The sequence below is a fragment of the Neofelis nebulosa genome, chromosome 12 (assembly GCF_028018385.1).
Source record: "Neofelis nebulosa isolate mNeoNeb1 chromosome 12, mNeoNeb1.pri, whole genome shotgun sequence".
In the NCBI taxonomy this organism is placed as follows: domain Eukaryota; kingdom Metazoa; phylum Chordata; class Mammalia; order Carnivora; family Felidae; genus Neofelis; species Neofelis nebulosa.
Genome location: NC_080793.1, coordinates 16,077,470 through 16,093,559, shown reverse-complemented (window position 1 = coordinate 16,093,559; position 16,090 = coordinate 16,077,470). Strand labels below are relative to the sequence as shown.

Genomic DNA, 16,090 nt, shown 5'->3' with positions numbered 1-16,090 from the left:
TCCATTTTCCAAGGACACCAAGGGGCTACTTGGAGATTCAAAACTAAAGCATAAAACCCAAGTACAAGAGACAAAGGCCCGAACCGATGATTGAAACGTAAAAAGCAGCATCATGTCTGGAACATAGTAGGTGTTTAATAAATATATCTTACATTTTGAAGAAGCCAGTCATCTATTATGAACATGAAAGAAAATGACTCTGGAGACAATAATTAGGGAAGACTTCGTGATGTGTGTGGGATGTGGGTAGATCTTGAAACAGAAGCATGGTTTTTAATAGATACAGAGGGAGCCCCAGCATTCCCTGCAGAGGGTGTACCTTGAGCAAAGACGAGTCAGTGTGTGAATACCTTGGATCAATCAAAGTCTTGTTCAAGGCAAGGACCATATATCTTTCTGGTTTTGCTTGTTTGTTTGCTTGCTTGTCTTTTGGATGAACTTTGTTTTATCTTATCGTAATTACCTAAAATAGTAGTAGTTTTGATGGATGTACTCTTTTCTGACCTAGTTCATTACGTATTAAATTCACTTTTTTTTTTTTTTTTTGGTGCTAAGAGGAAAAGGGAAAAAAAATACAAGAAGTCTATTTTGGTTGAGTGGCAATATTGTTCTCTCCTGTGCTTGTATCAGAATGTGGCCCCCTGTTGATATCTCTGAGCGCTACAGAAGGCTGGCTGTTGCCTGGTACCCACTAAGTTCTGCTTGTCAAATTCTGTCCATTTCTGAAAAGCACGGGTTAGGGAGAACAAGAAGTGCACCTTTCGCAGAAAGTCAGCCTGATCCCCTTCCTTGTGAAAGCCCAGGGATCTCAGACTGGCAGATAAAGGACTTTATGGCTCCAACAGCCATTCTGAACTCCAGTGTAATGAAGGCATGCAGGTCAATTACCCATCTGTTTGTGTTTCTATTGCTGTGAATTACAGTATCCATCGCTGACAGCTCATTGGAGTGGAATGAAAATAAGACGATAATTCACCGGGTGAAACCGTGCAGAAAGGGCGAAAAGGCTATGATCTCATTCAGAAGTTCAGCCCTGTCTCCGTGATGGGTCATTTGCACTGGGAGAAATGAAGAAAGGCAGCTACCTGGGGGGAAAGTGGGTGGGTTCTGGCGCCCCCTTCTGGACAGAGTAACCTTTGTGTTCCCAAGGATCATCATCCATTCTGCGGGATCTTAAGGAATAGACTTGGAACCCTTAGATGCAAGATTGGGGTAAGTGAAGTTCAGCACAATAAAAGCAAAACCTTTTTACCATCAGGAGTTTTGAGGGATGAAACAGGTTGCCTTAGTAGGTAGAAGACTCCTCATCATCGGAAGCATACAAGCACAATTTAAAGAACTCAGGGCCCAGGGGCGCCTGGGTGGCGCAGTCGGTTAAGCGTCCGACTTCAGCCAGGTCACGATCTCGCGGTCCGTGAGTTCGAGCCCCGCGTCAGGCTCTGGGCTGATGGCTCAGAGCCTGGAGCCTGTTTCCGATTCTGTGTCTCCCTCTCTCTCTGCCCCTCCCCTGTTCATGCTCTGTCTCTCTCTATCCCAAAAATAAATAAAAAACGTTGAAAAAAAAAAATTAAAAAAAAAAAAAAAAAAGAACTCAGGGCCCAAATGGCATGTGGTTATCACTAACCCATATTCAGTTCTCCTCCCTTTGCAGTGTCCTCTCTTTGAAAAAATTACACACATCCCACCCTCTGCACTCAGATGGGTTCACATGACACACTTTGGCCAATGAAATGTGAGCGCAGGTGAGGGGTACAACTTTCCAAAGCAGAGCTATAAGAACACGTGGGTTTATCGGTTTCTCTGTCCTACCACCACAGAAAACAGCCATATTCCACATAGAGGCCACCGGAGGAACAGAATCACAATTGACTTGCGACCATGATGCAGCGTAAGCAAGAAATGAGCCTTTTCTCTTGCCAGCCACTGAGATTCAGGAATTGTTCGTTAGCACAACACAACCAAGCCTATACAGGAGTTGGCAAACTATGGCCCATGGGCCAAATTGACCTGCAGCTTATTTTTGTAATTAATTTTATTGGAACACAGCCACACAGATTCGTTTCAGTACTGTCTATAGCTGCCTTCACATTACAGTGGAAGAGCTGAGTGGTAAGAACAGAGACAACAAAGCCTAAAACATTTACCATCTGGCTCTTTGCAGAGAAAGTTTGCTACCTCCCCTGCTAGCTGACCATTAAGGTCCCTCCAATCTTGATTTTCTATGCATCTACTCTGTGCTGTTGTTCATTCACTTATTTTTATTTACTTTTTAAAATGTTTATTTATTTATTTTGAGAGAGAGAGAGAGGGAGAGAGAGAGAGCGGGAGGAGCAGAAAAAAAAAAAAAAATCCCAAGTAGGCTTCAACAGTCAGTGCCGAGCCTGACGTGGGGCTTAAACCCATGAAATGCAAGATCATAACCTGAGCCCAAATCAAGAGTTGGACTCCGCTTAACCAACGGAACCACCCAGGTGCCCCATTAAATGACAATTTGAACTTTGAAAAAGCAAATATGGTCGGACTAAGCTATGAAATCACCAAGGATAAGGAGGCCAACATATATTTTAAATTCAATTTCCCAGGGGTGCCTGGGTGGGTCCGTCGGTTGAGTGTACGACTTCGGCTCAGGTCATGATCTCTTGGTTCGTGAGTTTGAGCCCCGCATCAGGCTCTGTGCTAACAGCTCAGAGCCTGGAGCCTGCTTCAGATTCTGTCTCCCTCTTTCTCTGCCCCTCGCCTGCTCACATTCTGTCTCTCTCTCAAAAACAAATAAACATTAAAAAAAAACTAAATTCAATTTCCTAAAATTTCAACATGAAGATACCCTTACAGAGGGTGTTAAGAAGAGGTTGATTCTATTTAATTATAAGCTTCTTCACAGAATTCATGATAAAAACCCAAACCTGACACCTATCATACCCTGTGCTACCAGATCCCCAGATCAGTTGATGTGTCCAAATCTTCTCTATTTCCCTTTTCTTGCTACAGCCTGCCACACCACAGCCACTGGCCCTCAAATGTAGAAAGTACCCCCCGTTCAGATTTTGCCTCCAGCTCTTAGTAACCGCAGGACCTTGGGAAGTTAAGATCAAGAGGCTTAACTTCTCTGATTCTCAGTTTCTCCATGAGAGCTTCCATTGTGGGGGTGCATGTAAAAATCAAATAAACCATTTTGTATCTTGTGGTGGTATCTTGATTACAGGACAGATATTTCAAATTCACAGAACTCTTCACCTCGAAAGGGTGAACTTCTCTGTATGTAAATTAGACCTCAATGGTCTGGAGAAGAAAATCAATCAGATCACACACGTGAACCTCTTGGTACAGGACAGTTGCTCGACTAACGTCATTTCTTGTCCTCCCCCTGTTTTCTACTGTTTTCCCTGGAGGCCTTTGGCAATCTCAGACACCCCCTCTGTCGGTACCCAGAAACACCTTGCACACTTCTCAAATTTTAATATAACACCTATCACACCATATTATGTGCTTGTGTTCATGCTCCTCCTGGTCTGTGATCTCCTTGAATGCCAGAGGCAATGCCTCGTTCGTGTTCCATTTCCCTGTCAGCTATAACACATTAGTAGGTTCCCAGTCAGTGTGTTTGAATGAAGCCGAGTTTAGACAGAACATGTTTCAGGGAAGACCGTGGTTTTCTTCTGCCCTGTGCTTGGCATGCTCCTCCTCTCTACAGCCCTCCTTCCTGAGCAGGCCCTGTGTCACCTTCCCCAACATCAGAGCTTGAAATCTCGAGCTATTTCAACTTTGACGCAGTAGTGACAAGAACAGGTGTTCAGAAACATCTGAGTAAAAAAAAAAAAAAAAAAACACAGAGACAAAACAAAAAAACAAAAAAACCCCAAAAAACAAAAAACAGAACATAAAAAAAAAACCCAAAAAAAATCCTAAGAGAAGAATGCTGCTGAAGGTGTTTCTTTTTAACACATACTTTGTTTCGCATCCATTGCTACAAATTATGATTCTTGAGAACTGTAACTGTTTCCTATATTTCTTGGCATTCTTTCCAAGATATCAAGCAAGATCACAGTAGGTGTGCAAACATAAAACTGCTCAGTCCAGCAACTATTAGTGAAGTCTGTCCACCCGCCAACTTACTGAGCCAGGTGCTATCCTAGATGCTAGATATGGAAAAATGAATAAAGCACAATTTTCTGATCTCGGGAGCTCCAGTTGGGTGAGAGAACAAGATTCATGAAGATAAAATTATAATAACACACACATGCAAATGTATGCAAGGTTCAGTAGGAGAAAAAAGAAGAAACTTCAACTTTTATCAGAGTAAAAGTGTCCAGCAGAGTTATTTTGGACAAGACTGAACCGAAATGGTATGAACAGTCAAGCATTTTCCAAGTTGTATGCTGCAGAGCCTTAGATCTGCAAGTGTAACCAGGATAAAATATATTCAGGAAACTCCATATTTAATCTACCTCTTGAGACTCATAATGTATATTAGCATAGTTAAGGCACTGAGAAGTCCTGCAGTAAATAAGTGCGGTTTATGCTAGTTAATACTGATGTTTCAGTATTATTGAGCTTTTTTAAGTTACTGCATGGTAACAAATAACCTCAAAATCACAGCAGCTTATAACCACAAAGGTTTATTTCTTGCTCTGTTTCATGTTGGCTGGGCTTTGGCTCTGCTCCAGACGTCTTCTTCATTTTGGATCCAGACTTGAAGGAGCAGCTTTGCTCAGGGGTACGCCATTATCATGACAGAAGGAAAAGAGCAAAAGCCAAGCCAGACAACGTCTCCTCATGCTAAGGCGGGGCATGGGTTATGTCCTCCCACATTCTATTTGCAAAAGCGAATCACATGGCCAAGTGCAATGCCAACTAGCCGGGAAGTATACATCTCCCACAGGACAGCACCGCCAGTCACACGGGGACGCACCGGTGTATATAATCCTTTTAGGGGAGGGAACAATGGGATAGATTAACTTGTTTTTGCATCAAACCTTTTCTTAAAAAAAATTCAATTACCATATGATCCAGTGATTCCATTGTTAAGGTATACAGCCCAAAGAATTGCAGACAGGCATTCAAACAAAAACTTGTACACCAATGTTCCTAGCGGCACTATTCACAATGGTCAATAAGTGGAGACAATCTCCAGGTCCACCAGCCCATGAATGGGCAAACAAAATGTGGTATATCTATGCAATCAAATATTAACTCGGTCATAAAAGAACAAAGCACTGATACATGCTACAATACGGGTGACCCTTGAAAGCATTCTGATAAATAAAAAGAAGCCAGACACAAAAACCCCACATATTGTGCTACTCCATTTGTATGAAATATCCAGAAAAAGCAAATCCAGGAGACAGAGAGCAGACTAGTTGCCTGGGGCTGGAGGGAAGCGAGGTGGAGAATGACTGCTTATTTGAGGTTGTGAGAAAGCTCTGGGACTAGATAGTTGGTGACTGTTGCACAATAGCTGTGAGATGCTTAGCGTCCCTTAATGAATTGCGCATTTTAAGATGGTTATGATGTTGAACTTAATGTAATACATACTTACCCTCATAAAAAGACTAAGATTCCAAATACATTGATGTGACAGTTCAAATTACTTTAAATCGGTACAAATTTATTGAGCACCTACTATGAGCTAAACACTGAACTCCAGAGAAGTGACTACTGAAGACATTAAAAAAAGGGTATGGCTTCTACTCTCAGGGATCCTAATTACAATTAAATAACACCACGTCCAGTTTTACGTGTAAGACAAGCTAGAACGTATCTAGGAGCAGAAAAATAAAAGCAGGTGGAGAGTGCTATGTTTGCAGTGTCAAAGGACAGCTTAGTTATGACCAAGATGAACTGTGACAGAAGAAAATAAGGGTTGACTTAATTATCTTAAATACAAACAGGTGCCTTACCTACACGGAATCAATGAATTAATTTTCATGGGTGGTTTATTCAGGTTTGAGGTGCCCTGATGCCTGGTTTCTGCCCAATCAATGAGACCAACCAGGAGTTCAATGAGACACGGTTGTTAAAATAAACCAAATCACCACACTGACTGTTTATCGGCCAGGATTCCCTTGCTGTATGCCTGGCCATGAGTTCATTTGAAAAGTATAGACCCTGCATGACTACAATACCAAGAGATGAGGGGCGTCTAGGTGGCTTAGTCAGTTGAGCATCTGACTCTTGATTTGGGTTCAGGTCACGAGCTCATGGTCGTGAGATCGAGTCCCGCGATGGGCTCTGTACTGAGCGTGGGTCCTGCTTGGGATTCTCTCTCTCCCTCTCTCTTTCTCTCCCTCTGCCCCTTCCCCAACCATGCCTCTCACTCTCTCCCTCCATCTCTCTCTTTCAAAACAAAAACAAAAACAAAAACAAAACAGGGGTGAGTCCTGAGATCACGTCTCTCAACATCAGCTTAGATGCCATCAGCATTTCCATCACTTTCTGTACAAGTGTGAGTCTCGAGTTACCAAATGATTCCAGATGTCCCCAGGAAAGTGGCAGCACATTTTATAGTCATGCACACTGGGTATATTGCAAGGCCTTAGTAATCTGTGTTCTAGGGGTATGTGATCCTTCCTGGTTCTCAGTCTTTTTGAGAATATGACAATCGCTATAGAAATGGGGCACCTATAAACATATACAAGTTAGCAAGTAATTTTAGGAAAATCGTAGACTTTCCAAAGTAAATAGCAGAGCCTACAAGCACACAGAAAGGGTTATGGAATTATTTGCTCTAATAAAAATCATGGTTATGAGTCATATGCTCCAGGTTGAGAAACAATATGGTTCAAGAGCATTGACATTGAATGGACTTGGGTTCAAATTCTTATGCTGCCACCTACAAGACAGTTACTTAACATCTGTGGGCCTCAGTTTTCAAGTCTTCAAAATGGGTCTTTGGTGGGGTATACAGGAGATCTTGATATAAAGAAATGAGCTCTTTGCCCGGCAGATGAGAATCACGCAGTAAATCGTAAGCGTAAGTATTATTTTATATCCGCCCTATTGGTTTTTAGGTCAGGTGCTTTCTACATGTTTTCCAATGAAATGCAGAACAAAAGGCTCTGCCACAGAGGTGTTTTTATGCCCGTTTCGTAGAGCAGAAGACCTAGAGAAGCTCAGAGGGTTAACTAGTCCAAGGTCTCATCACCATCAAGCCTGCCCTCCGGATCCTCCTGATTCTATCTGCGTTCCGACTGAGTCTTTAATTGACCCTTCGATCCACTTCCTAGGAGGAACTCCGGTTGTCCTCATCACAAGGCCTAGAACAGAGTGCTCCTGGGCGCATGAAGGAAAACCAGCTTGGATGCGGCCAACTGGGTGGACGTCAGCAGCCCCCTCAGTCATGAAGACACTGCCCTTTTATTCAGCGGGCCTTCCGGACAGAGCCGCGGGAAGGGAGAAACATGGAGCCCCATCAGTGCCTCCAGGCGCTGCTAATCAGACAAGAAGGGCCTAATCACAAGCCTCTGCCCGCACCCTGGTGTCTTTCTGTGGAGGACCCACCCCGAAGCTACCGACCGGCATTGGCAACAATCGCTCGGCCTTCCACCCTGGGGGCCCGAGGCCACATGGGGTGAGAGGGGGTGAGAGAGGAGGGGTTTGTGGACAGAAAGACCTAATCATGTCCGGTGCCCCCTTCCTCTACTACTGCAGTTGGGCAAGGACTTATTCCCACTGTACCCACATCTAGAACTGTGCTGTGCTGACTCAGAGCCTCCCAGCAAAGTCAAGCAGGCTTGGGGCCCTGGCCACAGGGAACCAAAAGCCAAGGGGACCTCGGGAAGGTTACCTCTCTGGGCCTCAGTTTCTCCATCTGTTTGATGGGGAGCATGATCCTTATCTCTCAGTTGGTGGGAGGGCCCAAGTGGCTAATGGATATACACACAATGCCTAAGAGGGAGTAGCAGCAGAAAAAAGTATCATTTCTGACATTTCTACACTCTGTTCCTCTGTTTCTGCTACTTGTCGCAAGATGAGTTTGGGCATTTATGGTGCCCAGCTACTGAGGAAAGGGATGATGGTTGATGCTACTTCTCTTCCTCAACCTCCTCCTCCCGCACCGTCCTCCCTCCTTCAAGTCCTTTCTGCCCTTCGCCCTCCTCCCTCTTCTGCCCTTCGCCCTCCTCCCTCAAGTCCTTTCCCCTCTTCTTCTCCCTCTCTCTCCTTTCCTCCACCTCCCTCTTCTTGGTCTCCTTCTGCCTTCCCCTAGTCCCTCTCCTTCCATTGCTACTTAAGTACCAATCATAAGGAAACATTCAATTCAGCAAACATGTATCAAGTTCCTATGTCCCCAGCACTGTTGAATATAATGAAAAACAAAGTTGGCAAGGCAAAAATCCCTTTTCTAAAGAAGACTATCATCTAATCTATAGAACAGGTAAAACCCAAACCCCCCCGAATATGTTGCAAGGTACAGGAAAACCAATAATCATGCCAGAGAAGAGGTCTTAAAAGAGGCTTTTCAGAGGCGGTGGCTTTCGGGAGATGAAGGGACATGACTCTTGCCTTAAAAATGTCAACTCTAGTGCCGTAGGGAAGACACATGCGCTTTGGGAGAAAGATCCTCGTCAAGTTCACCGATGCCTGCCATGCTACTACTCAGTTGACCACAATCTCCATTTTGTGGAACATTCTTTTTATCTTCTTTTTTTAAGCTTATTTAGTTGAGAGGCAGAGAGAGAAAGTGTGAACGGGGGAATGGGGAAGAAGTAGAGAGAGAGGAAAAGACAGAAAACCGAGGCAGGCTCCACACTGTCAGAGCCCGACGCGGGGCTCGAACCCACGAACCATGAGATCGCCACCTGAGCCGATGTCGGACGCTTAACCGACTGAGCCACCCAGGCGCCCCAGTACCATTGTTTACTTGGCCTCCAGGACACCATACTCTCACCACTCCCTTTACACCTTCCGCAGCCACTTCTTACCTTCCTTTTCCTGTTCCTCATTCTCATTCCATTATCCCAACCCTTCAATATGAAATTCTCCACTGCTCAATAACTGAATTCCTTCTTTTCGTTTCTATCTACACTCTTTTCCAAGGTCATCTTACCCAACCTCACATCATTAAACATCATCTCTATGCTAATTTAGATTTCTAGTCCTTCCCCCACCCCGACTTTCCAGATGCCCATTCAGCATCCACATTTGTATCTAGAACACACTTCTCAAACTTGGTTCGCCCAGTTCCTCATGTCGCAGCAAAAGTGACCCCTCCTACAGTCTTCACTGTATCAGCAAAGTGATTCCATCACTGCGGTGACTCAGGCCAAACTCTGGGGTCATCCTTTACTTCTCTCTTTCTCTCACAAACATTTCTAGTTCATCACCAAATGATGTCCGCACCACTTAAAAAATGCACCTGTAGGGCAATCATTCCTCACAACCCACATCACCAGCTCTCATGGTCCTGGCCGCCATTTTGTCTTACCTTGGTAAACACGACAGCCCCCACACTGGGTTCCTTTTATGTGTTCTTGCCCTCTGTGCAGTCTTTTCCACACAGCACTCATAGTGATTCATTTAAAATGTAAGTCAGGTCAGGTTACGCCACTGCCTGAATTTGCAATGGCTTCTCATTTCATCCAGAGTAGAAGTCTAAAGTCTTTTCCATGGTCTACAAATTTCTACATGACCTGTTCTCTCACCATCTCTCTGATTGTAAAGAAAATATATTTCTTTGTTTGCTTGTTTATTGTCTGCTCCCCTAACACCCACACACTAAATATAAACTCCAAAATGATGGAGACTTCGCTTATTCACGGCTATATATCCAGCTGTTAAAACAGTATCTGACATGTAGTTGATATTCAATAAATATTGCTAAATGAATGAATGTATGAATGAATAAATTTATGGATCATCCTAGATTTCAGCAAAATATTCTCTCTGCATCCCTTTCCACATCAGTGAGCTACCAAGGCAGAGCTCTGCTCTCTGTATACCTCACCAGATGGATACTAGATTAAATTACATGACAATGTCAGCAAAACACTCAATGGGCTTCTTGGAGAGAGAAGTATAAAAATAAGAAGTTATCATTATGCCATTAGCGTTATTACTACCAGTTTGGCTGTTGCTGTTTTGACTACTAATAGCCTGTGATCATTTCTATGATCCTGTCTTTCTCACTCCTCATGTCCTTCTCCAAACCTCTTCTTTCTTTTTCCGATTTCCTTCCACCTTTGCCCTGTTCTGCAAACAGTTTATGAACCACCACAAGGTGAATGTCATTAGGGTGCCATTCACATCGTCCTCAATCCACTAAAATAAACCTCTGCAGGATCTCCCCTCCCAGCCTCCTTCAGCGGAATCAGGAGAGGAAAGAGGAAGAGAGAGCAGGAGCGTTTTGAGAAACAAAAGCTCTGAAGTCAGACTGTCAGGGTTAAATGTGGAGCTCAATCACTTACTGAGTGACCTCCCTCACCCCAGTTTCCTCACCTATGAAGTAGGGATGTTATTTATGCTTTCCTCCCAGGAATGGGGTGACGATTCAAAACGTAATAAGTGCAATTACATAATAAAATTAAATGGAAGTTAAAATGAATAAAAACAAACAAATAAACATGCATGTAATACAATTCAATGAACACAGGCCCTGGCACACTAGGAAGGGCTGGATAAATATTATCCATTGTTATTTCTGACTCCTCTGCCCTCAGTCCATGCGGCTGTCTTCTGGCTGGGCTGGACCACCTTCTGTTCTTCTACGTGTCTGCTTTATTCATGTCTTCTCTTTGCAGACGATGTCAAGATGGAGCACATTATTAAATAAATTTTTCATAGACGCATATTATACACACAGAAATGTATACATATAAATTATGTGCGTACAGTGCTATGAATTTTCACAAAGTGAACACACCCATGTGCTCCCATCCAGATCAAGAAACAGAACATTATAGATACCTCCAGAAACCTCTCCCATCTCCTGTCAGTCCCTTATTCTCCCTCCCCGGAGGTTAATGCTCTCTGAGCTACAAAAGCAACACATTTTTTTTTGGCTGTTTTTGACCCGTATAGAAATGGAATCAAATAGCGCATATTCTTTTGTGCCCAGCTTCTTTTACTTAATGTTATGTTCATGAGATTCTTCCATACTGTTGCAGAAAAGAATAGTTTTCCCCCATTTCTGCATTGTAGCCTGTCATATGAATGCATGACAATGTATTTATCCATTTTCTTGTTGATGGGCAATTGGGGCTATTTCCATTTGTAGGCTATTTTGAATAAAGCTGCTATAAACAGCCATGTCCTTTGGTGAACATAGATGGCATTTCTGTTGTGCATATTCCCAAGAATTATAATTTCTGGGTCACAGGGCCAGGACATACTGAGTTTTTTGTAGATACTGCCAAAAGAGTTTTCCAAAGTGGCTGTACTGATTTATTCTCCCACAAGCAATGCAGGAGATGTTATAAGTAAGTTTCCATTGTAAGTTTCCATGTAAGTTTCCATTGTTCCACATCATCACTCCTTGATGTTGTCAGTGTTTTTCCTTTGAACCAGACTGATTGTGGGGTTAGCATACTAAATTGTGGCTTTAATTTACATTTTATGAGGGCTAGAAAAGTTAATCACCTTTTCAAATGTTTATCTGCCATTTTGATATTCTTGTTTGTGAAGTGCCTGTTCATGTCTTTTACCCATTTTCTTGTCTTACTGGACAGTCTGCCTTTTTCTTGTTGTTTTTAGGAGTTACTGATATATTTTGCACAGGGTTGTTTTTTTTTTTTTTTTTGTCAGATACATGTATCAAAAATCTTTCCTTCTACTCTGCAGCTTGTATTTTCATTCTATCAATAGCAGCATCTGATGAACAGAAATTCTTTTTTTTTTTTAATTGAGAGAGAGGGAGAGAGTGGGGGATGGGGCAGAGGAGGAGAGAGAAGAGAGAGGAGAGAGGAGAGAGAGACAGAGAGAGAATCTTAAGCAGGCTCCATGCTAAGCATGGAGCCCGATGCAGGGCTTGATCTCATGACCCTGGAATCATGACCTGAGCTAAAATCGAGAGTTGGATGCTCAACTGATTGAGCCACCAGGTGCCCCTGGAAATTCTTAATTTTAATGTGGTTCAATGTATAAATCCTTTTCTTTATACCTACTGCTTGTTGTATCCTACTGAATAAATATCAGCCTATCCAAGAATCATGAGAGAGTCTTCTGTCTTATATTTAAGAAGTCTTTTTTTGTTTTACCTTCCACCAAGAGAATATTATTCTTCCTTAGATATTTTTTTCTTATGACTCTTCTACCTAGACAGGCCAAATGAATTACTCCCTTTTCTGAATCTCCATAATGGTATGCATTACTTTTATTATCTCTATTATATTATATATTGCCTTGAATCTTATGTATTTCCCTGCCCTTCCTCTCTATCTCATCCCCACACTCCATTCACCAGATTATCTAAATTCTTCATGGTCTTCTCACTAAATTCTGGTCATGATGCCAGCTAAATAACTCTAAAAGTGGTTGACGCCAGCTAAGTAACTCTAAAAGTGGTCTGTTTTTTTCAACCTCAACTGCTACCTTCATGGTCTGAATCTGTGACCTCTCATCTTCAGTACTGCAATAGCCCCTAATAGGTCATCCACCCTCAACCTACCCTGATCTAATTAATTGGACACATGACAGCCAGAGTGATCTTCCAAAACATCAATCTCCTCATGCTACTTCCTTTTTAAAAACCTTTCCATGGTGCCCATGACCCTCAAATTAATGTTCGAGTCATTAATGTGCTGCACAGGCCTTCCAGGATCCAAAGGATTATTTCATCTTTCTCACCACTGATGTCTCTGCTTTAATCTCTTACGACATTTTCATTTCCTCAAATGCTCCTTCATAGATACTCATTGTCTGCCTCCATATCCATGACCCTGACCTCTTCATCATCCTCTAGGTCCTATCCTATCCATCTTCTCCGATCCCCTGATAGGTTAAGTCCCCATACCATTTGGTACCATGAAGCCCTCCTATTTTTCTCCACTACAGTTCCTTATGCCTCTTTTTGTTTGTTTAAGCCCATCTTCTCTGATAGGGTATATATTTCCGTGGGACACAAACTGTTTCCCACTACATCTTGATGCCCACTTTGACCCAACACAGATTCTTAAAAGAAAGCTGGGATCTTTATTGTCTTCTGCAAGTGCATCAGGTCTAGGCTCATTTTATCCACATTAATGAACTAGCTTTTCTGTAAGATAGCCCTTTAGGTATCTGCAGACAGTCCTTTTGCCCCAAGTCAACTCTCCTCGGCTGTTCCTCATAAGACACCGTTCTTTAGGAACACTGTAGTTTCTTAGTGTCCCTCTTGAAGTGTGATGCCCAGACCTGGCCCTAACCTTCCAGTTGTGTTCTGACCAATCTAGAATAAGACAAGGATGTCACCTCCTTTTTGGTGGATAACATACTTATAATCATGTAACCAATGGTAGACCTGCATTTTGGAGGACTGAAGCTTATACCATAACTGCTTGTTGAGAAAAGGAATTCACCATGAGGTGTGAAAGTCAGTATTTGGAATGAGAAAATTCAGGGACCTACATGGTGAGGGAGCCCTGGACCTTAAGCTTCATTAGCTTCATGGGAAATCAGCCTCTTACTGGCCCTAAGATCTTAATACCTTCCTGGTAACTAACATCTTGTTAATCCCTTCTAAATTTACTCCAATTATAACTCACAGGTCTCTCCACTGCCAACATGCACAGCAGGGTTATCAAATGCAGGCTGGAGCCAAGCTTCCTGGACTCCAACACTTCTCTCACTTCACAAGGTCACCAGTAGGTATCACAGGAACTTTAATAAGTTGATCATCCGGGCACGCCCAAGGCAGATATGTCTTATGTACTTTCTTATCAGGTTATTACCAAACCCACTCATCCACTCTTTTCTCTACTAAAGGAGGTAGGGTTCTTCTCTGTGTGTCTGAGGTTTGGTTTTGTTGTGTTTTCTTTTAACACTAAACCACTTTCTTGGCCTGCATTTCCCGGAGGGGTTTTCAATTCAGTGCTCCCAAGTGACTCTACCAAGCCCTCCCTGTGCCATTTTCCAACCATCTTCTGTAACAGGAGCATGAATCAAAGGATTGCCAAGGAACTGGAATATAAAAGTCATATTAGGCTCTGCTTAGCTCCACCTGCAAATCTCAGCTCTGCTTTCCTCCCACTGACATTCAGAATCACCTTTATCAGACACCTTTCTAGAAGGTCACATTTTTAGTCTGCTCAAAGTTAAAGCATGCCATTTTTTTCCCCCTAACTATAAAGTTAATACATGATCATTGTGGAAAAGTTAGAAAAAGAACTGGGAAGCCTAAAATAAATCATCTGCAACCTAACCATCCAGAGGTAACCTTTTTTAACATCCCGGCATATTCCCTTGCAATATTATTTTTCCTTACCCTTTCGCATTGTTAAGATCATGCCATACATTCAGTCAGACACTACCCATTTTTAAATTAACACTATATCAGATCGCTTTCATACATTCTTGGAAATTCTCATAAATAACATTTTAGTACCTGCCTAATATTATGTTGTGTGGATACTACATAATTTGCCTAGTCCTCTCATGCAGAAAATTGAGATTTTTACTTTTTTTTTCCATTATAAATTATGCTTTTTAAAACAGCACTATCTGTACTCAAAGCCTTGTTATTTTTCCTTATAATGTCCTCACCTGTTCATGATGAATTAACAAGGGTAAAATTACTATTTTAAAGGGTATATTTTCCTTAAGGTCATAAATATATCTGGAGCACCTAACATAGACCTGACATAAAACAGACACTAAACAAATACACATGTTGAAATATATCAGCGAAGTAATCCCATAATTGTTGCATTCTTTTTTTTTTAATTGTTGCATTTTTAACTAGCAGTGCCTGAGTGTCTGTCTCTGAACACCCTGTCAGCATTGAGTGTTCTCATTTATAAACTCTGCTGAAAGCACACACACACACATACACACACACACACATATGTACGTGTGTATACATATATTAAAGACTACAGACGACGAATGAATAAGGAGAAAGAAGATTACCTAGAACCAAAAATTCTATAAAATGCTCTATAGCTCTTGGAATTCAAATAACATCTGCCAAAATACATTGAAAATCAAACACAATAATCTAGGAAATTCAGACAGCAAGATATGAAACTTTAATATATATTAGGTCTGGAGCATCTATAAATAACACTGTTTAGACATTTTCATCGAAATAATCAGATAAAGCTCCCATCTTCATACTTTATATCTGAAAACTAATTAATAACCATGAATTTAATGTCCTGTATATGTTAACATTTTTAAAAGGCATCATGTCCTAACTGTCCTAAGTTCCATATTTGTAGCCTTCCTTGGTTTCTCCGTCTTGCATCTTTATTGCGTCTTTATTCTGCCTCCACATCATGCCTCCTCAAAATCCCAAGGCTCCCCCCGTCCCCCTCTCTGGTCTCCAATTCCCACGGGCATCCTACCTTGAAGGTGCAGTTTGCTCTCCGTGCTTTGCAGAAGGACGGAACTCACAGAGTCCAGATTGTCATAGCTGTTACAGCCCAGAGGCCCAGTGCGTGTCTCTGTGACCTGGAGTGCACATCAAGGGTGACAGGTGTGAGACAGGTGCCCTTGTCAGAGACTTGTGAGACAGGGCCCCGCAGAGTCAGCCCTCAGCAGAGCAAAGCCGGCAGAGAAAGTCTCCTGGCCTGAGCCAACAGCCACTTCCTGGGCACCTCGCCTGTGGCAAGGACCACATTGGGCTATCACCAAACAGGCATCAGGATAGCAGAGCAATCGAGCACACAGGTGGGACCCATTCCCTGGCTCTCGCTTCACAAGGTCACTCTACGTATTATATGAATTGATACGTTGAAGCACAATAGTATATTTCAAAAGCACGTGCTTCAGAATCGGGAGAACCAGCATGAAATCGTAATGGGGCCATGAATTTGCTGTATGACCTAAGGAAGTCACTTACCTTCTCTAAGTTTCTGCGCCCTGAAGCTAGTAAATCCTTTCCAGGAAGGGTGTGAGACAAGACACGATGGGTTTGAGTGCCTGACGCTTCGCACATGTTCAAAAATGGGCATCGTATTAC

General features: G+C 42.5%; 1 protein-coding gene across 3 annotated transcripts in view; it reads right to left on the bottom strand.

Annotated features, from left to right (window-relative positions):
* BRINP1 (BMP/retinoic acid inducible neural specific 1) overlaps window positions 1–16,090 on the bottom strand; it is a 174,834-nt gene that overhangs the window by 38,607 nt on the left and 120,137 nt on the right. For all 3 annotated transcript variants that reach the window (XM_058694357.1, XM_058694359.1, XM_058694358.1), the window contains one exon: window positions 15,474–15,579. In XM_058694357.1, coding sequence (XP_058550340.1) covers window positions 15,474–15,579 — 106 coding nt within the window. The remainder of the gene's footprint in view (window positions 1–15,473; window positions 15,580–16,090) is intronic.